This window comes from Nyctereutes procyonoides, unplaced genomic scaffold (assembly GCF_905146905.1).
Source record: "Nyctereutes procyonoides isolate TBG_1078 unplaced genomic scaffold, NYPRO_anot_genome, whole genome shotgun sequence".
Taxonomy (NCBI): domain Eukaryota; kingdom Metazoa; phylum Chordata; class Mammalia; order Carnivora; family Canidae; genus Nyctereutes; species Nyctereutes procyonoides.
Genome location: NW_026575024.1, coordinates 12,313,782 through 12,338,477, shown reverse-complemented (window position 1 = coordinate 12,338,477; position 24,696 = coordinate 12,313,782). Strand labels below are relative to the sequence as shown.

General features: G+C 51.4%; 1 protein-coding gene across 1 annotated transcript in view; it reads right to left on the bottom strand.

Moving 5' to 3' along the window:
* Positions 1 to 15,436, bottom strand: part of PREX1 (phosphatidylinositol-3,4,5-trisphosphate dependent Rac exchange factor 1) — a 178,370-nt gene extending 162,934 nt beyond the window's left edge. Inside the window, exon 1 of the mRNA XM_055303508.1 lies at positions 15,182 to 15,436. Coding sequence (XP_055159483.1) covers positions 15,182 to 15,436 — 255 coding nt within the window. The remainder of the gene's footprint in view (positions 1 to 15,181) is intronic.
* Between the last annotated feature and the right edge of the window lie 9,260 nt (positions 15,437 to 24,696).

The following is a 24,696-nucleotide window of genomic DNA, read 5'->3' as shown; positions in this document are numbered from 1 at the left end:
GGGTACCACAGCAGCCTCCTCCCTCTGCCTCCACCCTGTCCCTCTTTAAGTCCATTCTCCACTGGCAGCCAAAGGGGTACTGTGAAAACTAAGGCAGATTCTGTCCCTCCTCCGTCCAAAATTTCCAGGAGCCCCCACGTCACTCAAAGTGAAATACAAAATCCTGACAGTGGCCTACAAGGCCTTGCACAACCTGGCCACAGCCTCCTCACTCCCCCTGCTGCCTCCTTGACTTCCCCTCCAAATCACTCTGTACCTGGCTCACTCTGCTCTCGCTACTCTGGCCTCTTTCCTGAAATATGTTCCTGCTTCAGGGTCTTTGCACTTGCTGCTCCCTGTGCCTGGAATGTTCTTCTCCCAGGACAGAAGTTAAGTCAGTTTCCTCGGGTGACAATACCTAAAAGGGGCAGAGCCTGGATTTGAACTCAGGCTGTGTGGCCTTGCAGAAGACAAAATGTATCCAGCAGGGTCTGCCGGAAGAGAAAAGGATGCTGTGTGACTCTGGGAAGGCTGCTGAACCTTTTTAACCTCTGTTTCGTGTATAAAATAGGCAACATAGGCCACCTTCCCTATTGGGTTCCTGGGAAGCCATACTGCTTGAGACATGTCCACTGAGCACACCACCTCATACACATGGACCCTGCTCCAGCACCTGGGGTCTTCCTCCCTGGACTTAATGCTCCCTTGCTGCCATGTGGCACAGGTGGGCCCCTGGCCACTCCCAAGTCTCAGTGACCCTGTCAGGGACAGTCACATGACCCAGGGCAGTCAATCTGAGCCCACTCCAGAACACTGGACAGATCCTCCCCAGACACCAGCCAAGCAATTCCCATTTTTGCTAAGGCAGTTTGAGCTGGGCCTCCCATCACTTGCCACCAAGAACTGCTGGCAATCAGGTTCTTCTGCTCTCCTCTGCAACAGCAATACTCTTATTGTTCTGGTTCTGGTTCTTGTTGTTATTCCCTCAAAACCGAGATGGAGAAGAATGGAGACAGGGGAGTGGGCGCTGCTGGGCTACCCATGCAGAGCCTGACAGGGGTGGTATCCAGGCCCTGCAGTCCAAGAGGAGCTTCCTTTCTGGGGTCTGCACCCCAGGGCCTCCCAAAGGAGCGTAAGTACAGCACAAGATTCGGGAAGTACGGCAGACAAATGTGGGAATCTCCAGTTCAAGAGATGACATTGCAAAAAGGAAGAGCGACTAGTGGCAGGCAGGCCCCAGGAGGTGGAAGCCGGAGTGAAGGAATCACCTTCTCTAGGGGAGAACCTCCTTCTCCCCATCTGCTCACCTCACAGGACCAGAGGGACACCCACACACTGGAACACTCATCTCAAACCCAACTGCCTACAGGGACCCGGCAAGTAAGGCGGTAGAGCTAGACGGTGTCCTTCATAATGGCAACGCAAGTGGCATCCTCAGAACAGAAGAGCACATTTTTGCTAGTTGGACACATGTTTACTTAAACACATCTTTCTTCCAAAGAGAAATCTGCAGCATCCTACTTTTCTTAGAACACATGACCTTCTTTAGCTTTCGGTTTCCCGTTTGACGAAACAAAGGGTAGAAGAAATATTCCATTGTCCTTTGAACTCTACATGTTTTAAAAAAATTTTTTTAAACCAGAAGGGCATGAGGATCCCTGGGTGGCTCAGCGGTTTAGCACCTGCCTTTGGCCCAGGGCATGATCCTGGAGTCCCCAGGATCGAGTCCCACATTGGGCTCCCTGCATGGAGCCTGCTTCTCTCTCTCTGCCTGTGTCTCTGCCTTTCTCTCTCTGTCTCTCATGAATGAATAAATATTTTACTAAATAAATAAATAAATAAAATAAACCAGCAGGGCAAGCATAAAGATAAACGGCAACCACCATTTGGTTTCAATTTCAGGGACATTAGGGAAGAGTAGGGAGTGTGGCAAAGTGAAGATCACACTCCCTGTCTGAAGGGAGCAGCTGTCATTCAGCTCCAGCCAAGCCCTCCCTGTAGGAATATGAACTTGGTGTGGATAGATTTTTCTGATTAAAAAGCCAGAAATACAGATTCTTGTATGAAATATCTTTATTTTTTTTCAATGTTGGCATCTAACAAAAATCTTTCAAACACTGTCCAGGCCTAACAAAATTGACTTACAGGTCTGATGCAGCATGAGGATCTCCAGCTGCAAACCCAAGGTTCTATGGACCCATGGACCGTGAATGAGAGTAAGCAGCTCTGCTCTCATCACATTTGTGTCCTCAACAGCTAGCACAGGACCTGGGCCCACAGCAAGGGCCTCCCCACCCCAATACACACACACACACACACACACACACACACACCCCACTTATGGTCACTAAAGTCAGAGTCTGAGAGTGATCCCATGGAATCCTGTGAGCACGCAGGAGCCCTCGACTCATCTGAACACAACTTAAGCCTCCTCTGTCCTCCAAGGTGTCTTAGCTGTTGGACAAAAGCAGAAGAAATCATAGGACAGGAGCCAGGAAACCTGCATTCAAATTCCGTCTCAGCCACAAGCTCACCTGGTGAACCTGGGCCAAGTCAGGCTCAGAACAGCTCTGAGTCTCAGTTTCTCCTTCTGGAAAATGAGACGAATGAGTGAGAGGATGTCTCAGTCTCTTCCAGCTCTTACAGTCTGATTCTAGAACTCTAGCTGCCAGTGACTTCTTTGGGTTAGTAAAAACCAAAAGGTTTGAACCAAGGCTTCTTCAGCCCTCAGTTACTGAATGGATGCAAGAACTGGTAGCTTGAACAAAGACGATGCACATGGTCTGCCACTTTGAAAAACTGGAAACCATGTAAGCTCTCAATCTAAGATGAATGTTTAAGTAATAATAATAATAGAAGCACCTGAGTGGCACAGTCAGTTAAGTGTCTGACTCTCAGTTTTGGCTCAGGTCGTGATCTCAAGGTCATGAAATCGAGCTCCGCATCAGGCTCCACGCTCACCATGGAGTCTGCTTGGTATTCTCTCTCCCTCTCTCTCTGTCCCTCCTACTCATGTTCGCTCTCTCTCCTAAATAAATAAATATCTTTTTAAAAAATAAAATAATAATAATTGTATTCACATAATATTTCATGTTATATCATAGAATGACTGACTAGAGTCTAATACACATGAAGCACCTACCTACCAGGTGCCGGGCAGTGTTATGCAAGCTTTACAGATGTTACCTCGTCTCATTCACCCATTGACTGAGGAGGTGGCACTATTTCAGGAGAGAGGACACTGAGGCAATGCACGGGTGAAGCAGATGGCCCTCGATGACACTGCCACTAAGCAGCCAGGATCCAATCTAGGCAGCGGGGAGCCCATGTTTCATTACAAAGTCCACACATTTCATTACAAAGCCATCAAAGGCTCGGTGATGAAGATGTGTTGGTGCAAACTTGGGAGGAATCCTCCAGAAGGGCCCAGAGAAGAAAGACACCATATGTGCAGTGGGGTTGCTCCCAAGCTAAAACAAATGCAAAGAATAAGGAGGAAATGTAACAAAAGGTGACACTCTGGAAGGGTACTAATTTCCCAATGTTCTACAGTGAGTGTGAGGGCAGCAAAGATGGCCAACACACGGCGAGCGTCCCTAGGAGCCAGCACCATGCCTGGTGAATCCTTTCTCCTTAGCAGCCAGGGGAGCGCAGCTTTGCCTGCCTGGATGGCGGTACCCCCGGCATCCACAGTAGGCCCAGATGCGCAACAGGCATTTGATGAAATGTGTAGGAAGATACAAGCCTATCAGGTAGGAACAGCAATGTCCCCATTTTACTGCTAAGCAAACTGAGGCCCAAAAGTCAGCCGCCCAAGATCACAGAGCTGGGAAGTGGTGGCCAAGGACAAGCATTGGCAGAGCGCCATGTTAGCAAAGAGTTTCTACTGCCCACACAAGGGGTCAAAATCACCAAAGGGAAATGGTCTAGGTAGGGCTAAACCCTGGAATGGGAATGGCAGGGGAGGGGGACCAGGTATAAAGGGCATTTTTGGGGAAATGGGTGAAATCTGAATATAGATGACAGATTGTATAAGTTACTATTGATGTTAACTTCCCTGATTTTGTTCACTATATTGTGGTTACATTAAGAGATTGTCTGACTTGACGGGATGAGCACTGGGTGTTATTCTGTATGTTGGTAAATTGAACACCAATAAAAATTAATTTATTTGAAAAAAAAGAGATTGTGTTTGTTTTTTTAAGATTTTATTTATTTATTCATGAGAGACACAGATAGAGAGAGAGGCAGAAACACAAGCAGAGGGAGAAGCAGGCTCCATGCAGGTTGCCCAATGCGGGACTCGATCCCAGGATGCCAGGATCACGACCTGAGCCGAAGGCAGGCGCTCAACCCACTGAGCCACCCAGGAGCCCCGAAAGTCCATGTTCTTTTTTTTTTTTAAGATTTTATTTATTTATTTATTCATGAGAGACAGAGAGGCAGAGCCACAGGCAGAGGAAGAAGCAGGCTCCCCACAGGAAGCCCGACACGGGACTCGATCCCGGCTCTCCAGGATCACGCCCTGGGCCGAAGGAAGGCACCAAACCACTGAGCCACCCGGGGATCCCTGAATGTCTGTGTTCTGATACATGCTGCATCACTTAGGGGCATCACGTCTGCAATTATTCTCAAATGGATCAAAGTCATAATAATTACAATCACGTACGTGTGTGCACGCACACATAGGCATCTATACGGGGCAGGGGGAGACAGGTGGGAGGGGGAAAGAATGGGGAGAATTAAAAGTGAATGTAGCCAACAGCTAATGATTTGGTGAGTCTGTCAAAACAAAAAGTTACCCAGAAATTAACTTTAAAAAAAAAAATGTATGAAAGTGCCCGTAAATACGGCACACCAGGGTTTTGTGTCTGGTCTGGTCCTCTGCACGTATGTAGAAATACATAATACATATCACCAGGTATACATACACACAAAATATTTTACCATACGTGGCTCCATAAAAGAGCGCTTGTAGCTGAATGGGCACGAGGGAATGTGCTTTTGACACATACCCCGCCACTGTATTTATTACCTTTGTGATCAAGGGGAAATAAATCTCCAAAACCACCCAGCAGCAGTCTGGCCAGCCGTCAGCTGGTGGCTGGGACCACACAGAGCTCCCTCTGCCCTCCTGGTGTGGTGAGGGCAGAAGGCCAAGGACACCAGTCTGCAGTCACTCCCCACCCTGGGGTCCGTGCTCCCCAAAGTCAAGGCCACTCATTGAGAAAGTAGCAGGAACTAGACTGTGCCTCATTCATCCCCTTTCCACTCATGCACTCCCTTGCCTGAAGCAAACACAGGCTGGGTGGTGGGGATTTATCCCCAGGCACAGTGGACAGGGGCCCTCAGCCCACACCCACCTTTGGTCATGTTAGGGAACATCAGACTGTCTTACTCCCGGGTCCCCAAAAGTCTGCATGAAGTAGTAGTTAGCAGTTATATAAACCTAGACAATTATGTCCTCTTATAGAAGAAAACATACACATGTATCCAGAGGAAGAGAAAATCTTTTCATTCAACAAATATTTAATGAGCACCTACTATGAGCCAGGCATTGTTCTTGGTGCCTGACAAAATGATTGGGACAGACAGAAGTGCTCTGTCCTCTTGGAGCTGACACTGGGGTGAGTGAGACAAACAATAAACAGTAAGTCAGCCAACCACCTAGTGTGTCAGGTGCTGGAGAACAATCCTGCAGGGAAGGGGAAGGAGATAGGAAGCGGCAAGGTGAGGCTTGTCATCAAAGGACCTCCTGGGGAACAGGCCGCAGTGAGCCACGGGGATACAGGGGAAGAGCACCGCAGATGGAACCAGGGAGAAGACCACGAGGCAGGAGAAAGGGCACGTGGGGCTGGTGGGGAGGCCGTGGGAGCAAAAGGAGATCCTGGAATTAGGTAGCGGTGATAATTGCACAAACTTTGCGAATTATACTCAAAACCACTGAATCACACACTTTGAAAGGGTGAGGTTTATGGTGCATGAATCATACCTCAATTAAGGGGAAAAAAAAACTCTATGAGAAAGAAGAAGAGAGACTAACAGAAGAGTAGACCACGGGACAGATGGTGCAGACTTTTGGGGCGTCCTGAGGATGTCGCTCCTACTCTGAGGGCTCGGAGCAGTGGCGCTCACTGGGCCCCTCCGGCTGTATGGGGAGGAGACTGGGGCAGGCCCGGTAGGGCAGGGAAGGCAACAGTCCTGGCCACTTCTCGGTCGTGTGTCCTGGGGCAAGCCACTTCATCCTCTGTGCCTCAGTCTTCCTCACCTGTGAAGTGGATTTGAAAACTATGTTCCCCTCCCCAACCACGGGTCAGAGATGAAGACTGATATCACGCAGGAAGGTGTTGTCAAGGTGGCTAGGAGTGGGTAGAGGCAATGGCACTGCCAAACAGTTTTTAATCATGTAAATTAGTTTCCTCAACAGAAAACAGGGGGTGCCTTCCCCTCTCACAGGAAGCAGAGACCTATCATATATCAACAGTCCTCTCACCAGCGGCCACCTGCACAGCCTGTTTACACCCTGGCCATAAACAGGGACCCAAACTCCTCTTCGGGTGTGGTCAGCTCAGACACAGCACGCACATGGAGGCTGAGACCCAGACAGGGGATGGAAATAGCCCTGGATCACATGGTAGCCTTCCCAGAAGGTCCGGAGATCTGCCTGGGGAGAGGAAGGTATGGTTCTCCCTTCTTCCTTCCTGGATGAGTGGCCACGCCAGAGGCAGGAGGTGGCTGCTGAGATCTTAGGAGGAGCTCCATGCAGCATGATTTTCAGATCATCAGTTAGACCATGCCACACCCCTGCTGAAAACCCTCCAGGGGCTCCTCACCCCACTAAGAATAAAACACAAAACGCTAGGCACCTGGGTGTCTCAGTGGTTGAGCATCTGCCTTTGGGTCAGGGCATGATCCTGGGGTCCTGGGATCGAGTCCCACATTAGGCTCCCTACAAGGAACCTGCTTCTCCCTCTGCCTATGTCTCTGCTTCTCTCTGTGTGTCTCTCATGAATAAATAAAACCTTTAAAAAAAAAAAAAAAACCAAAGTGCTCACCATGCATGAGTCCCATACCACATCAACTTCATCTCCCCAATGCCGCTATCCTGGCCTCCTGCCATTCCTCAAACAAGCCAAGCATAGTCCTGCCTCAGGGCCTTTGCACATGCTACCCCCACCACCTGGAACACACTCCTCTCGACTTTCTCTACAGCTGGCTCCTTCTCAACCCCAGGACTCAGCTCAGATGTCACCTCTTCAAACAGGCCTTCCTTGACCACCCATCTCAAGTAGATGCCACCATCCCCATCACCAACATATCCTCATTTTATTTCCTTCTTGGTGCACGCACACCCCAGCTAAGTAGACTTGAACAAGTCACTCAGTATCACTGGGCCTTAGTTGCCCCATCTGCAAAATCGGCATAAGGACTGTTGCAAAGGTTCAAAGAGATAATCCATACAAAGCACTTAGCTCAGCACGTAGTAGGGCCTCAGTGAATGTTATCTTACATCTTGTTGCCACCTTCTCAAGTGATCTCTCTTTGTATTGTCTGAAGATTCCGTGAGGGCGAGGACCTTGTCCATCTCGTTCTGACCATGCGCCAGGACCCGGCCCCGTGTCCATTTGTTGAAATGAATAAGTGAATCCATGAATGAAAGCGCCGACTGCCCACAGCCCAGCCTGGCCCTGGCCTTGCTACTGCAAGGAGCGAGCAGCCACTACCCGCCTGCAAGGGGGAAAATACAAGACCCCAGATCCTGGTGGCTCACGGCCACCTGCTTCCACCAGACTTTGGTGGCCCTCAGCCCGCCAGCCTGAAATAGCCTTGCCTCGGCTGGCCCAGACACAAGGGATCGTCTGTCAGTTCCACCCTGGGGAAGGAACCAGGCGGGTAAACACAGATTGAGTATCTGACCACAAGACAAAAGAGGGGCAAGCAGATTCCCCTCCTGGTCCTCATGGAGCCGAGAAAATAAAAATAAACTTGAAAATCTACACAGGGCTAGGAGGCTGGAAGACTTCCCTTCTTCCTCAGGGCTTCCTCTCAGATAACAGGAGAGCCTGTGGCAGGTACTGGGGTGGCCCTACCTTGGCTCAGAGCTCCGCTCTGCAGCCTCTTCCCATGGACGACTGCACCTGCTCCTCGCGGCAATCCGGTCAGGGCCCCCATCATCTCCATTCCGCAGACGGGGAGACCAGAGCTCTGGGAGGCAAAAGGGCTTGCCCAAGGTCACACAGGGGCAGAGCTGGGATTCGAACCCAGGCCGCTTGGATTCTAGAATCCGTGCTCCCAACCATGAACCTGAGACATCCTGCTGCACGAAGCGCAACCATATCCTGCCACTCAGGTAAGCACATACACACAGCGATTCCTTATGTTTCTGCACATGCACATACATGCCCTGAAACGGTCTGAAAGCAGAGCCAGTGGTCAAAGGAGGTTTAGCCCAGTGGTTCGCAGCCAGGGGTTATTCTATCCCCTGAGGGACATGCGGCACTATCTGGAGACATTTTTTGATTATCCGAATTGAGGGAGGGGGGTGCTAAGGTATCTAGTGGGTAGAGACCAAGGCTACTGTTAAACATCCCACAATGCACAGGACAGCCCCCTACACCAGAGAGTGATCCCACCCCAATACTTCAGGAGTGCCATGGGTTGAAATATGGAAGGATTAGCCCCAGCCCAGCAGCTAGGGCTGAAATGTCCCCTGTGGAACCTCTTTGAGAGGTACCTTTGCGCCAGGCTAACACACAAACCCTGAGAGTGCCTCTCCCAGAACTCTGAGGATGGGACCCTGTCTGGCCGCAGGGCCACCACCCTTGACCAGAGCTCATGTCCCTCTAGGGACAAGAACTTCTGCAGGGGGTCCCTCTAGGGTCTCACCTGCAAAACAAGGAGACTCAGAGCCCCCCTTCCCCGCCAGCTTGCTCTCAAGTCCTGTGTCCCCAGAACTCTGGGGCAAGAACCAGCTCTGGCCCCACCCTGTGCCCAGGGAACAAGGCACACTGGTTTGAGGACCAGCCCACCCTGATTACCGGCCTCCTGCCGGGATTCTAGCCAGAGAGCTGGCGGCTGTTGGAAAAAAATAAATCACAAAAATCGGACACGCTAAGTTCTTCTACAGCCAGGCATGACCCGCTTCAGATACAACTCTTGCAAAAGCAAGGAGTGGGGGGGGGTGAGGGTGGGGGCTCTGTGAAGCAAAGAGGATGTGGGTTTCTTGATCCGAGGGAGTGGCCCAAAGCTTGACAGGTCTTCTCCTCAGGGGCCTTTGATAAAGAGGGACACCCTCTGAGAAAGGGATGCCCTGAAGTCTCCAAAGGCCTGGGACACCAACTCCATCCATCTCTTTTTTAAGCAACAGATAAATGGTTACGAAGGAAAACACCCAATAATAGTGAATGGGCGTCCGGGATGCTCATGTGAAGAACACGCTCATTCAAATGCATAGGATGTTGCACCTCAGTTGGGTCATCCTTCCCCGCAGGACAAGGGCCACATTTGCCCTGTTGACAGCTGCATTCTCCTGGCCTAGAACGCTGTTTGGATTCAACAGCAGGTGCTCCCAAGCTACCTGCACACTGAGAAAGGCAGTCTAATTTCTTTTTGGATTTCCCTATGCCTAGCTCTGTGTCTCCTGCACAAAAGATGCCCCCCACCCCAACTCATGCTGACACTGAGGTTTTTATCATCAAAAGATTTTCCCTGACTTCCTAATGATGTCTGGCCCAATACAAAGTGGTCTGGCCCAGGCGCTCCAGCATCCTAAAGCTCTGATAATTTGAACCTTTGGGCTTAATTCTTGTCCACATGGGCAGCCAGAGGTCTCACAAAGGCAGTATATTCTGGTCATGAGCACAGCATCATCTTGGGCAGTTCAGAAGAGCAGTAAAGAATGTGGGCTATGCAGCCATAATATCTGGGTTTCAATCCCAGCTCTTTTAGGCTGTGTGACCTTGCAAAACTGACTTGGCATCTCTGTGCCTCGGTTTCATTTGTAAAATGGGAAGCAGGATACCTAGCACTTTTGAGCTGATACACCGAGAATGCTTTACACAGGGATTGCAAACATTTAGTACTTTTTAAGTGTTAGCAAATTATTATTTAACACTGCTGTTACATTACGCTAATAATCATGTTGAAATACAGTTCTTTCTGTCAGAGTTTTGTAACATATATTCACATACATACGAATAATTTTACATGAAAACAATATTACAAGTGAGGTTTCTGAGTACATTTTTTTCCTTTATTATCTTCCTGCTTGCCTTTCTCCACAAGATATACATTCTTGTGTCCTTTTCCATAAGCTGCTATAATGTCATACATATGATGGACATGTGTATGTTATGATCACTGCTTATTTTCCCAAAGCAGAATTGTATTATATACACTTCTCAGCATCCTACCTTTTGCAACACACTGTCGTGAAAAAATCCCCAAAGTCACTTGGTAGGTCATTCTGTTTCAGAAACTGCAGAATTGGGGATCCCTGGGGGGCTCAGCGGTTTAGCGCCTGCCTATGGCCCAGGGTGTGATCCTGGAGTCCCGGGATCGAGTCCCACATTGGGCTCCCTGCTTGGAGCCTGTTTGTGTCTCTGCCTCTCTCTCTCTCTCTCTCTCTCTGTGTGTGTGTGTCTCTCATGAATAAAATCTGAAAGAAAGAAAGAAGAAAGAAAGAAAGAAAGAAAGAAAGAAAGAAAGAAAGAAAGAAAGAAAGAAAGAAAGAAAGAAACTGCAGAATTTAAAATGCCCCCCCCCCCCCCGCACCTCTGGCATTTCTCTCTAGAAGTGAGACTAAGAGCAAAGACTCTTAAAAGGAAAAAAAAAAAAAAACAGTGACAACACAAAACCACAGTTTCTTGTTTTGGCAAGCAGAGCTCCAATGAGAAGCGAAGCTCTGGTCTCCTACCCCCAAAAAAGCAGAACCACAGAAAGCATTCTGGGAGCTTTCTGCCGACACCCCCTGATCCTCAGGGACCCTGGTCCAGCCGATCGAGCAGACCCTGTGGGTACCTGGGAGTGACAGAGGTCTCTGCCCTCAGCCAAGGGGAGCCCTTTGGGGGCCTGCTGACCAACCCTCATCCAGGGGTCGCTCTATCATCCACCCAGGCTCCCCTGTCTTCCCACCACTGCCCGGCTGGCACATCCATCATAGGATGCGTTGGCACCTGCCCCTGAGGTCTCCCCACTTGCAGGCAGGGACCCAAAATCAATCCAACCAAGGGGGAGGTGGGCCCAAGGTTCAATTAGCCTCCTCTATAAGTGGGGGGGGTGGGGGAGAGGAGACCGTGAACCCCAAACAGACAACCTCCTCTGACCCCCAATGCTGCACATCCCTGGAAAAGCCACCATAGCATAGTGAGCACAAACTCTGTGCCTGGAGCAGTTCTAACAGCCTGAATGAGCCTCACAAGACCCCCTACGACACAGGTGCTATACTGTTCCCGTTCTACAGACGGTGCAACTGAGGCACTGAGCAGGCTGGCAACCAGAGCTCCACACTGAACTCTCACTTCATGAACAGACACTGAGCGCAGAGGACGACCCTGGCAGCCTGCCACTTCCATCCCTTCTAGAATCCTGCCCGTTGTGCAGAAGACAGAACAGGAGCCGCAGAGGGGAAGTAGCCAGAGGAAGCACAGGAAGAGGATCAGGGTCACCCAGACCTGGGTTCGAATCTCAGTTCTGCCACCTTGATAAACAATGGTCCAAGCCCTTTCTGAGCCAGAGACAGTCTGTGAGGTGGCAAGGACATGAGCTCTGGGGCGGGCGGCCTGGGGCCAGATCCTGGCACTGCTGTCTGCGTGAGCCAGGGCAGTCCGCTTAAACTACCTCTACCACAATTTCCTCATCTGTCAGCGGGGTGACAACACTCCCTTCCTAGGGATACTGGAAAGATCAAATAAGTTGATACACATGCGAAGTGCCCAGTGCCCAGAACGGCGAGTAAGGAATCAGTGTCAGCTCTGACCCACTAACGACCGTAACTGCTATTATCACTGTGAACACTGCCCAAGAGCACACCGGAGCACCCAACACAGCCAGGGCTTCTCAGTGTTGAAATCCAAGGTTCTGAGTCAAAACCCAGGGCACTTTCTCCCACATTCTCTGTGGTATCCCCCGCGAAAGATCCAGTATCTCTGCAAGAGGGCTGTCCTTGCCTTGCTGTGACTCTTACATAAACACACATAAAACACAGCATCAGTCCCCCCCTTAGAGATGAGGAGGGATGTAAACCAGTTCCTGAAGGCGGCAGAGGGGAAAGATGGGGAGATTCTGGAGGAACCACAGAGCCCCAGAACCGGAACAACAACAAAATAACAAACCACTGGTTCCGGAGTTTTAGACAGTCAAAAGGAAATTTACTCAGGGTCCTTGTCCTCCTTTCAGTGCTGACTCAGACCTCACTTCCTCCAGGCAGCCCTCCCTGACTACTGCTCACTAAAAGCTAGACTCCTATAGCCCTAATCACCTGTATTATTTCATCATCATATAACAGAATAATTAATGATGATAACTCAAATTTATATGCCATACTACCTGCCAGGCACTGTTCTAAGTGCTTTATATATACATAACTAACTTATCCTCCTAAAAACCGTGCAAGACAAAATCTATAATCATCTCCTATTTTACAGATGAGGAAAGTGAGGAGGCTCAGAAAGATTAAGCCACTTGCCTAAGGTCATACAGCCGAAAAGACTCAACCCAAGCAGTCTAGCTCCAGAGCCCAGCCTCCTACTTGAATGTCTGTAAACATCCACTCTGCCACCATCAACTAGACTGTCCCCTCCTTGAGGGCAGGAACCTAGAGCTGGCCTTTCTGCACCTCCCACATTTCTCAGTCATTTCTACTGACCTTAAAACTAGTGACACAGGAAGGCCAGGGCAGCCCTTGCAGACCCGCCTCTGCCCCATGGAATTAAAAGCTGGGAGGGATTATGGAGCATTCTTCCCTTACCAAGGATAAAGGCTCCGAGGAGAGAGTGGGAAGATAGAACAACCTGCAGGCTGCCAGCCTCGCTGCGTGGAAAGCCTTGGTAATTAGCAGTTCCTGAGGCTAAGCCCTGGGCTTTCAAAACTGAAAGGCCTTGGGTTGTTTAGGGGGCATTTCTGATGGAGCAAAACAAGAAAGGCCTCCTGTGGCTCACAAACAAGGTATGGCTGGTCAGGTTACACAATCAGTCTGTTTCTGGCACCAGCTTGGGGACACCCAAAAGGACAAGGCAGAAAAGAAGCCTGGATTCTCCTCCCCCTTGGTTTACAGGAGGAGAAACTGAGGCCAGGGCAAGTAGTGTGACTGGTCCAAGAACCAGCTCATCTCGGACCTGACAGGTCAATCGTAACAAAAAGTGATAAACTCAATAATATGGAAGTAGGGAAATCTTCTTTTCTCCCCCGCTTCTTTAATAGTAAGAATGGTTGATTCCAATCAATTTCCATTATTCCAGCAACCTTCGACTCTTCGAGTGGACAATTTAAAACCACAGTTAGCTCCACCACAGTCTGTATCTGTTCTGAAACGCACCACATTAGGGGTGGGCGTGGGAGGAGAGGTGTATTTTCTTACCCATTAATATAAAAATTGGTTTGTCTTCTGAGGAACAGGGAGTGGCTCAGAAGGAGAAGTAAGGAGTTCCCTAGAATTTGACATTGCTCAGAGATATCAGAGCTGTCTACATCTTTGTGTCTGAAACTGCCAGCTTCAAACTGAACAGATTCCTTTTCTTTCCGTTGTTGTTTTTTTTTTTTTTTTGTTTTTGTAGTTGTTGTTTTGTTTTTTTTTTTTTTGGAACTATGAGCGCGGGAGAGATGGGAAAGAAATGCCAACCCCCTGCCTTATTCTCACAGACCTTTCTAGAAGGGTCCTTTTAGCCAAATGGTTTTCAATGCCCCCACGCAACTCCCCAGCCACACACACACACACACACACACACACACACACACACACCTCTTTTCAGAGAGAAGGGCTCTCTCCTCTCTGCGATGCAAGCAGGACCTCGCACAGCCTCCGCTGTACCTCTAAGCCAGTGGGGACCCCAGAGGATGCCAGCGGTTCCCTCTGTCTCCCAGGAACTGGGAGCTGCAGAGCCTGGCTCTGGGGTCTCCAAAGGAACCACCACCGCCCCCACCAGCTCTTCCTGAACCGGGATTAAAAGACTTCCTAGAGCCGAGAAGGGAGTAAATGAGGTCCCAGCAGGAGGCACGGAGATTAAAGCCCTCAGAGTCTCCTAACTTCCAGCGAGGCTTGGCTGCAGGCCCACCCCCTCCGCCCCTGGCCACTTTTCTCACTTCCTAGGAGAGTGGGGAAGTGGCCCCTTCCTCCCTCTCACAGGGAGAATTTTCTGAAAAGGAGAAAAAGAAGAAAAAGAAAGAAAACACACACGCACAGCACAGGAGTTTAGAGCACCGGCTGGGGCTGCCCCGGCTCAAAGAGCCGCTATCCCCAATTCACCAGCTGCGTGATTCCGGGCCAGTTACTCAATCTCCCTGGCGCTAAACTCTCTCATCTATTAAAAAAAAAAAAAAATGGGGTAAATACCCGTATTCACCCATTCATGGGTACTCGTGGGCGCTTGGACGGCTGGAGGTCCTCGCGACAGGCGAGGCGCCCGCCACACGGGCAGCGCTCGGCTGTTCCTTCGCTGTCTGACGCCTTGGTCTGGCCGCTCAGAGCTGGGGGTGGAACCTGGACCCAAGTCGTGAGTTCGAAACCCGCTGTCCCCGAGCTGCAGCGAAACACGGCGTCTACCCCGCGGAAAGGACGGGGCCCGACCCCGGGGGCCGCTGGAGGTCCGCCCCTCCCGGGCTCTGGGGGGTCGAGTCTGGCCTGGGGGGGGTGCGCCGCGCTCCGGGTGCCCGCGGGTCGGGGTGCCGAGGAAGTCCCTGGGTCCCGGAGCCCCGGCCTCGCGGAGGCAACTAATTCTGAAACTGTTCGGAAGGCGGGGAGGGGGGAGAAAAAGACAAAAGGGCAGCGTGCGGCGGGGCGCGGAGTGCGGGACACCCCTCGGCGCGGCGGGCGGGAGGCGACGGCCCGGCGCGCGGCAGCGGGGTCGCGCCCCCCGGCGGCCCCCCGGCGCCCCCCCGGCACCCCCCCCGGCACCCCCCCCGGCGCCCCCCCCGCGCCCCCCGCGGGCACCGCGCCGCAGGCTGGGCTGGCGGCCGGCGCCGACCTGCCCCGCGCCCCGACACTCACCGACTGCAGGAAGCGCAAGGTGCCCACGTAGTCCCGCTCGGTGCCCAGGATCTCGTTGAGGACGCACAGGCGGAGGCGCAGCTGGCGCTCCGAGTCCCGGGCGGCCGTGCACGGGCCGGAGCCGGGCGCAGCGGCGCCGGGGCCCCGGGGGTCGGCAGGGGCGGCAGGGGCGGCAGGGGCGGCAGGGGCGGCGTCCGCAGCCCCGTGGCCGCCGGGGTCGCCGCCGCCGCCGCCGCCGCCGCCGGGGGCCTCCATCCTGGCGCGGCCGCGCCGCCCGCTCCTTCCCCGCGCGAAGGTCGCGCCGAGCGGCGGCTCAGGCGTCCCGGAGCCCCATCCCGGACGGGGCGCGCCGGCGGGCCGGGCTCAGCGGCGGGCCCGGCGCCTGGCGCGGCGGGCGGGAGGCTCTGGGGGCGGGCGGCCCGCGCCGGGGGCGGAGGCAGCGCGCGGAGGCCGGACCAGGGCGGGAGGGGCGGGACGGGCGGGAGGGGGCGGCCCTCGGGGCTCCCAGACGGCGGGCCCCGCCGCCGCCGCCGCCGCCGCCGCCGCCGCCGCCGCCCCCGCCGCCCAGGGAGCGTCTGCCAAGTGCCACGCCGCGCTCCGGCCGCACAGGCGCTCCGCGCGCTCCCCGGGCCCCCTGGAGCCGCGCGCGGCGCTCGGCGGCTACGTCGGAAGCTCGGAGCGGCCGCGGCCGGGGAGGGGGCGCCCGGGATGGAGCCCTCCGGCGGGGGCGCCGCGCACGCCCGGGACCCCGAGGCCCGCGCACGCCGCCGCCCGCGCGCCCACTCCGCGCCCCGACGCGTGCCCCCCCCTCCCCGCCGCGGGCTGCGCTCCCCCGCCCCCCGCGACACCCACCGCGCGCCGCCCGCGCTCGCAGGTCCCGCCGCCGCCGCCGCCGCCGCCGCCGCCGCCGCCGCCGCCGCCGGGCTGAGCCGACCCCGGAGCCGCCCGCGCCCCGGCCCGCGGAGGAAGGGGGCGCCCCCCCCCCGGGCCCTCTGGGCGCCCCCGGGCGCTGCCACGACCTTGGGAAGGAAGGCGCGCGTCTCTCTGTCCTTCCCTCTCTCGCCCCTTCCTTCCTTTCTTTCGGAACTTCTTTGCCCCCAGGAGACGAGCCTGCCTCTTCCACCTTTCCCGGAGGAAACTACTATCTGCTCTCGAGTTCCTCATCGAATAGCAGCTGCTCCCCCCCCCCACACACGCCCTCCGTACGCCCACCCCCACCCCCACCCCCACCCGGGATAAGGCCTTGGGAAACCCGGCCGCTAGTCCGGGCGGCTCCGTGTGACCTTGATCGGCAGCGGAACCGCTGGACAAATGCCCCCACCTGCCTCCCAGGAAGGTGTGCAGAGGTGCTGAGCTCTGGGGCCCAGAGTAAGCGGCTCAGGCGCGAATCCCATCTCCCTCACTTGCTAGTGGGTGACCTTGGGCTTGTGTCCTTGCCTCAAGAGCCTTGGTGTTCTCATCAACACAATGGGAATAGTATTGCTACCTAGCTCATAGGGTCCTGCACAGGGTTGTGTGCTGGAAGAGCGCCCAATACCTAGAAAATTCTCCGTGTTTGTCCTTTATTATCATTATTCATGTGTGAACTGCCCCTCTTGGCCTGGTCCCATTTTCCAGTCTGCTCACAAAATCCCTAACCTTGCCCTGTTCACCCACCAGGGGCTGTACTGTCGCTGCAGTGGATTAGCTGATTCACATAATATGCCCCTCTAGACTGTAATCATCCTTTAGGCAGGAACACGACTGCTTATTTATCTCCTGTTCCAAACACCCAAAACTGTTCTTATCCCCGTCTCGGTAAATACTGCAAGTGCCTCAGGACACAGGGAGAGAGGGGAGTGGCTTGGACCCTCTAGGAAATGTGTTTGGGATTGTGGGACAAGGTGGCACCTGATCTGGGCCTTGAGTGAGTGCAGTTTTTCTGGGCAGGTGGTAAAGGTGTGAGGTAGGTGAGTCCGCCAGGTGTAGCTAGTAGAGTCAGTTATGTCCAAAAGATACACAGGTCTCTGAGTAGCTCTGCTGTGTGACCTTAGAGTAGTCACAGCACCTCTCTGAGCCTCAGATGTCTCCTCTTTAATCCTGTCTAACAGGAAGAGAACATAGTGGGAACATGGTGGCCGTGGTATGAAACTGGTTTGGGTTCGTACCCCAGCTCCAAATCTAACTGGCTGGACGACCTTGGCTATGACACTTTGCCTCTCTGAGCCTCAGTTCCCTCATCTGTAAAATGGGAGTCTTTGTGAGAGATTAAAAGAAAAAAATGTACGTAAACCAGGGTTTCTCAACCACAGGGCTATAGACATTTAGAGCCAGAGAAGTCTTAGTTGTGGAAGGCCATCCTGTGCATTACAGCCATTTCACGGGTATGCTGCACCCACCAGATGCCAGTAGCACTCTCCCCCGCCCCAGTTGTGCCAACCAACAGTGTCACCATGCCAAATGTCCCCTGAGAGACAGAATCACCCCCAGTTGAGAAGCGCTGATAAAAAGCTCCTGACACCGATGGCTGGCACACGGTAAATGCTCAACAAATGTTAGTCCCCTCCCAGCTGTGACGATGGGCTTCAGCTTCAGATGTCTGTCCCAGGCGCACATGCACAGATCCCATGCCTCATCCAAGAATTGGTCCACGCTGCCAAAAGGACTGTCTTCACTTGTGGGTGGAGCCCACCCCTGGCCCATCTCCATCTCTTCTATATGCTATCTGATTCCTCTGGGAGGTTTCATCCCCACTTAAATATGATACAACTTTTAATAAATTACTTAAGCTCTCTGCACCTCCTTTCCCTCTTCTGGGAACTGTGGACAATAGCTGTACCTACGTCATAAGGTTGTTAATACATGGAAAGCGCTTGGGGAAAAAAAAAAAAAAAAGAAAGCGCTTGGAGCAGATAGTAAGCTTTCTGGAAGTGAAGGCTTTTATTTGCATTGTGTGCGGAATCCACACAGATTCATTTGGCTACAAGGAGAAGAAAAATGGGCTACTGGTGGGTTCGAATGTAAGGATATCATTTATTTAACAAGAAGTCCAAAGGATATTGGTTCATCTGGCTGATTGAGGATTCGCGATGTCATCAAGGACCAAGGTACTTCACCCCTGCTATCCTCATCATGGTGACTTGCCACCCCAGCTTTGGGGCCTCAGAGTCCCAAGACGGCTATTACAACAGCAGCAGCACCTGCCAACACAAGTCCAAGGCAGGCTTTCTCTTAGACTTTCACAGGCCAGGCTTACCCCTGGACCAAGAGCATAAATGTCACTATCAGGGATCCCTGGGTGGCGCAGCGGTTTAGCGCCTGCCTTTGGCCCAGGGCGCGATCCTGGAGACCCGGGATCGAATCCCATGTCGGGCTCCCGGTGCATGGAGCCTGCTTCTCCCTCTGCCTGTGTCTCTGCCTCTCTCTTTCTCTCTGTGTGACTATCATAAATAAATAAAAATTTAAAAAAAATTTTAAATGTCACTATCAGTTTACAATAACCCTGCTTCGTCTCCTGGGACGTGGCTGCCTGAACAACGTGGGGTCCTCTTCAAGACAGAAGCGTCTGCCACAAGCACCTGCTCTGTGCTGGGTGTTGGGAGGTGCTAGGACTAAAGAAATGAAAAAGACCGAAGATGTTGAGGCCCTCAAGGAGCCGACATCATTCTAGCAGAGGATGGGGCAGACAATAATGAATGAAACCTAGCAAGACAACAAGTGTTGTCGTTCATTCAACGAGTGTTTGTGGAAGGCCTACTACGCCCCAGACTGGGATACAGCAGTCACACGGCAACTTAGGTGCCTGCCCTGGTGATGCTTCTAGTCCAGACCAGGAGGAGAAGGAAAATAATCAAGTTAATAATCAATCAATAAACAAATGAGATCTTTTCAGCTTCTCCAGCGTGGGTCAGTGTCACCTCCAGGCCTCTGCCTCAGGTCACTGCCTACCCCAGGTCTTATGACTCAGCCAGGGAGCTCCGCACTGGTGTGATCAATGGGGACTCCCTTAGTCCAGTGCCTGGCTGCCTTCCAGCTAATGCTGGCACAGAGCGATTCACTGAACCAAACATGACCAAGCAACCACAACCCGGGAGAGATTTCTTTTCCCAGCCCTGTTTTGGCCTTGACCTCTCCCTACCTTCTTCGCCATCACCTCCACCCACACCCTCCAGGATCTCCAGTGCGGAGCCGTTAGAACCAGTATGTCTCCAGGGTAGAGCCTAAAATAGGCTATAGCTGGGAAACATTCACCAAAAGAACAGAGCGAGAGAGAAAAAAAAATCTTTCAGTTGAGAGTGGAGGAGGAGGGGGAGCAATGATAATGATAGGGAAATTCTCTTCTAACAATTTCAGAGTTTCTATTGCCATGTACTTCGCCAATAGTGGGAAATACCATTTCGTTTCTGCTGCATATGTTTCACAGGTACAGAGAAGAAGTTAGTGCTGCTTGGAAACATCAGACAGTTCCTTATTCCCTGATGAGCCTCTCAGATTCTGCAGGCTCAGGATTTGGAGGCTGCCTTCCCAAGCTCTGCTCAAAAGAAAAAACTAACCAAGATTAAGCAAGCAAAAACAAGGGGTGGTTTCTGTCCATCCCAAGTTGAACAAACCAATGAGAAATGAATTAAGGACTGCCCAGGACTGCAATATTTCCCAAATGCAAATGAGTTCTCAGTAAGTCAGGCCAGCTGCCCAGAAAGTCTTTTCCCCATTTTGAGCACCAAGAGCAGCTTTCTGAGAGGAAGAGAGGCATCTCCACCCTTAGCATTGGCCAGAACAGCTGGACACCGAACGCAATGCGGGACACACCGGCCAGGGTTCACTTCTTCAGACCAAAATATTTCCTCCCATCTAGTCCTAGGTGAGCCACTCTCGACTGTCCAAGTCAAAACTTCCCCCAAAGGAAGCCTTGCTGTTAGAAGCAGATCTCTCCAGAGGATTCTGGATCAAGGTCTGATTTGAACATAATGGATATCAGATTAAGTCAGGGCTCCAGAGCTTTGCCAAATCATATTCCTGCCAGGAAGCATTGGAAACATAGCCTGGAGGAAACCAAGAAGGAAATGCTTAGAACCCTTGGTTTGAGTCCCAGCTCTGCCACTGATAGACATGCTTTCAATTTTCCCAGCCTTTGGACATTGTTGTGGCCCTAGAGACCAGCTGCCTGGGTTCAAATCCCGGCCCCACCAACTTCCTAACTGTGTAGCTTTGTGCCAGTGACTTAGTCTCTCTGGGCTTTGATGTGTCTATTTGTAAAAATAGGGTCAATAAGAGTTCCTACCTCAAAGGGTTATATGGATTAAATACTTAATAGATCCAAAGTGCTTAGAATGCTGCTGCCCGACACTCAATTCGGTGTTAGCTATTAGAACTGGGTGAGGCCGCGATGTTTGGTGGTGTGGCAGCCTTCTTGACAGCATGAGGATGGTCACTGCTAACCAACTGAAGATGACAAAATAGCAGAGGGAAAGAATCTGGATCTTTGATGTCGTCGAGCCCCGGAATTAACCAACTATCAAACTGCTTTCCTTCTGGACTTATTATATTAAAAGATGATAAAATGTCCTTATTTAAGCCACATGAGTCATGCTTCCTTTATTTGCAACCAAAGGAATCCTGATATGCCCTCCACTTAGATGAACTGATTCCTCTACTGAAAGGAAGACCAGGGCCGCCTGGGTGGCTCAATTGGTTGAGTGACTCTTGATTTCTGTCATGTCCTGATCTCAGGGTCATGGGATTGAGCATGGTGCTTGGGTTTCTCTCCCTGTGCCCCTCACCCCATTCATGCATGCTTGTTCTCGCCTTCTAAAATAAATAAATAAAAAAGGGGGGGGGGACGCCTGGGTGGCTCAGTGGTTGAGCGTCTGCCTTTGGCTCAGGGCATGATCCTGGAATCGAGTCCCTCATCGGGCTCCCTGCATGTAGCCTGCTTCTCCTCTCTCTGCCTGTGTCTCTGCCTTTCTCTCTCATGAATGAATAAATAAAATCTTAAAAAAAAAAAAGGAAGGAAGACCAAACACCCAGTTTCCATGGGACAATCCCATCTTGTGCCTGTTGTCCCAAAATAATTATTAGTAACGTCCCGCTTTGGTTGATTATGATCACCCTATCTTTGAAGTACATGTTGTGCTCTTTCCAGTTCTCTCTTAAAATGCAAATGCCCCAGCAGGGTCCTGCTCTCTACCACAGTGTTTTCCAAGTAAAACAAAGACCTAAGGATTGTAACATGAAGGCTGGAGTAGGGGTAAAAGTTAAGAGAAAAAAAGGTTCAGGGGATGTCTGGCTGGCCTAGTCAGTAGATCATGCAACTCTTGATCTCTGGCTTGTGATTTCAAGCCCCATACTGGGTGTAAAGGTTAGTTAAAAATAAAATATTTAGGGTACCTGGGTAGCTCAGTGAGTTAAGCTCCCAACTCTTGATTTCAGCTCAGGTCTTGATTTCAGGGTCATGGTTTCAAGCCCCCCATTGGGCTCCATGCCCAGCATGGGCCCTATTTTTAAAAATTATAAAATAATTTTAAAAATAAAATCTTTTTTAAATTTTTCAGAAAAAAAGTCAGTGCATAAAAGGTAAATTATACAACTTCGTCAAGACCCGAGATTGACCTGGATGGTGTATCTTGAAATTCTGTAGCCAGGGATGCCAGATGGTTTCAACAGACATACTGGACACACATTTATATGTCTGGGGTTTTTTTTTTTCCTTTTTCAGTTTATTTCCTGGCCTGAAAGCTCAAAAATAGGGCTGCCCAGTCCGAATCCAGACACCTGGCAATCCCAGTGGCAACTTTTATGGAAAGCTGACGGTTTCCGCTTTAGCCAGCAGAAACACAAACAGCCACACCCTCTCCAAATGCCATTTATGCTGCAGCCTGCCTTCCAAATTTCCTAGGCAAATTCCATTCCTGGAGTCTTGCTGAAAGGAGGGAAGTTCCAATGCCAACTGTTACCATTTCACACCGTGTCCCAGGCGCTAGTCAGATTTGGCAGCAAATTCTCACAAGTGCGCTTCATAAATATTACTACATTATCATCCCATTTTTATGGATGAGAAACTCGAGGCTCAGAAAGAAACCCAATCAAGGTCACTGTATTGGTTGAGATGGAGACAGCCACTGTGATGAGACCCTAATAGTAATAAATTTTTCTAAATAGAGCTTATTTCTCTCTCATATGATAGTCCAGGCATAAAGAACCCAAAGCCGGTATGGAGACCTCATGGCTCCTTCCAACTTGGGACTCCACTATCCCCGACATGAGGTGTTCACTGAGTGCTCCACGATGGTTTTTCTGGCACCACATCTCAACCAGCAGAAAGAGAAAGAGGGACGGTGAAGGGAATGCTTGGTCCTTTTAAGACCGTGAACTGGCAGTTTCACACATCACTGGCACTTCCATCCGACTGGCCAGAGCTTGGCCTCTCAGGTGTGTCTGACCCTAAATCCTCAACAAGCCATCTCTCAGGTGATTCCCTCAGGACTGTGAGAATCTCATTTCCATTGACACAGAATGGCACCAAGCACACCTAAATATTAATTGAATGCACGAATGAATACCTCCAGGACTCTCTTTAGTTTCCAGGTTGAGAGAAACCTCACTGTGACGCCTGGCACTGTTCCCAGGCAGTGAGAACAGTGAATGAAGCAGGCAAGGGTCCTTGCCCTCCTGGAACTGACAGCCTAGTGGCAGGAGAGGCGAGGAATAAGGACCCCAAGAAGTCAACCACAATGTCTGCCAGGTGTAAAAGCTATGGGGAAACACAGAGAGGGGACACGGCAGGGAGTGCTGGGCCAGCACAGCCCCAGAAGGTGAGAGAAAGGAGGTGACATTTTAGCAAAGGAGTGAAAGAGGTAAGGGAGCAGGTCCCATATGTGTTCCAGGCAGAGGAGACAGCAGGTGCCAGGACTTGGAGACAGGAAGAGCCAGGAGTGGAGAAAGCAAGGGGCAGGCAATGTAGCTAGCTATAGGAGATGGGCTAAGGCTAGACTGGGAGGCTGGATGGATGAGCCGTGTAGGTAAGGTTGTGAGAAGCTGGCTTTTTCTCCAGGTGAGTGGTAGCCATGGCAGGTTCTGAGCAGAGGAGACATAGGATCTAACAGGATCCCCCTGATTGCTCTATGGGAGGAGACAGTAAGGGGGGAAGGTCAGAAGCAGTGAGACCTGTGAGGAGGATACTGCACCAGTCCAAGCAGGAGACATGGATGGTTTGCACCAGGTTGAAACTAGGAGAGAGAGGGATAATTGGTCTGTTCTGGTTATATCCTGCAGGATTTGTTGAAGTGCTGGGAGTGACAGAGTTAAACACGACTCCAAGGTTTTTGGCCTTGGATGGGGTTGGAATTGACCAGCATGGGGAAGACTGTGGGAGGGGCAGGTTTGGGGGAGAAGGTGGAGAAGTTGGCTTTGGCAGTGTTAAAACCAAAGCCAGTAGCCAAGTGTTGAGTGGGCAGTCAGATTCACAAGCCCAGGGTTCAGGGGGAGGCCAGCCTGGAGATAAGAATACAGACATGGTCAGGACATAATGATAATTAAAGCCACGGGATTAGGCAAGATCACCCAGGGAGGGCACGTGGTGGGAGAGAAGAGACAAGGACAGAAGACCGGGCCACATCGACGTTCAGAGCGAGGGCAGCCAGCAAGTGGACATCAGAGCAGAACTGGAGAGAGTCCAGTGTCCCTGGCTTCCTTAAGAAGACCAGACACACGATGGAATCTCCCATGACCTGGTTTCCCATCTCAGTTCAGTCATTTCCTTCATGGCTCCAAACCTCAGTTTCCCCATCTCTTAAGTGGGGACATTAAGAATCCTGCTCTGTGGGCTCTCCAAGGGAATGCAAGGACGCCATGAGACTTTACGGCCCCCAAAATGCTTGAAAACATGAAGAGACCTGCACAAATGAAAGGGATTTCTTCATCTACTGCCCAATTTAAGATACTCAGAAACGTGAAACCAAAGCAAAAAAAAGGAAAAAAAAAAAAAAAAAAACCCTTTCACCAATTCAGAGAAAACAAAAGAGAGGTGATGACAGAGAAAGAATTACATATAGCTCCACGCAACAAAATGCATGAATTTTTGAAACATCATGTTGAGCCAACAAAGCCGGATAGAAAAGAGCACATGAAGTACGACTCCATTTATCTGGTTCTCGAAAGCAAACAATGTTAAACCGATGTTAAACCAGCTCTCAGAGGCCCACACTTGGAGGAGAAAGCTGTAAAGAAAAGACCACAGCGCTTACCATGCAAGTCAGGGCAGTGGTTTCCTCCCGGGGTTGGGGAGGAGGGGTCTGGGATCCCGATGAGCCACACAGGGGCTTCAGGGGGCTGACCGCATTAGATTTCTTATCCCCAGTGTTTGACTTGCATTCAATTGATGTAAGATAGATTCTTGCAGTCCTTAGTATTGTTTTTCAGTAGTTAAGTGAATGGATGATTTCACAAAGATGCACTTTATAATAATGTATTATGAGACATTTTTATGTCTTATGCCCTTTTCTCTATGTGTTCTCTACTTCCCAGCTTAAAAATGTATT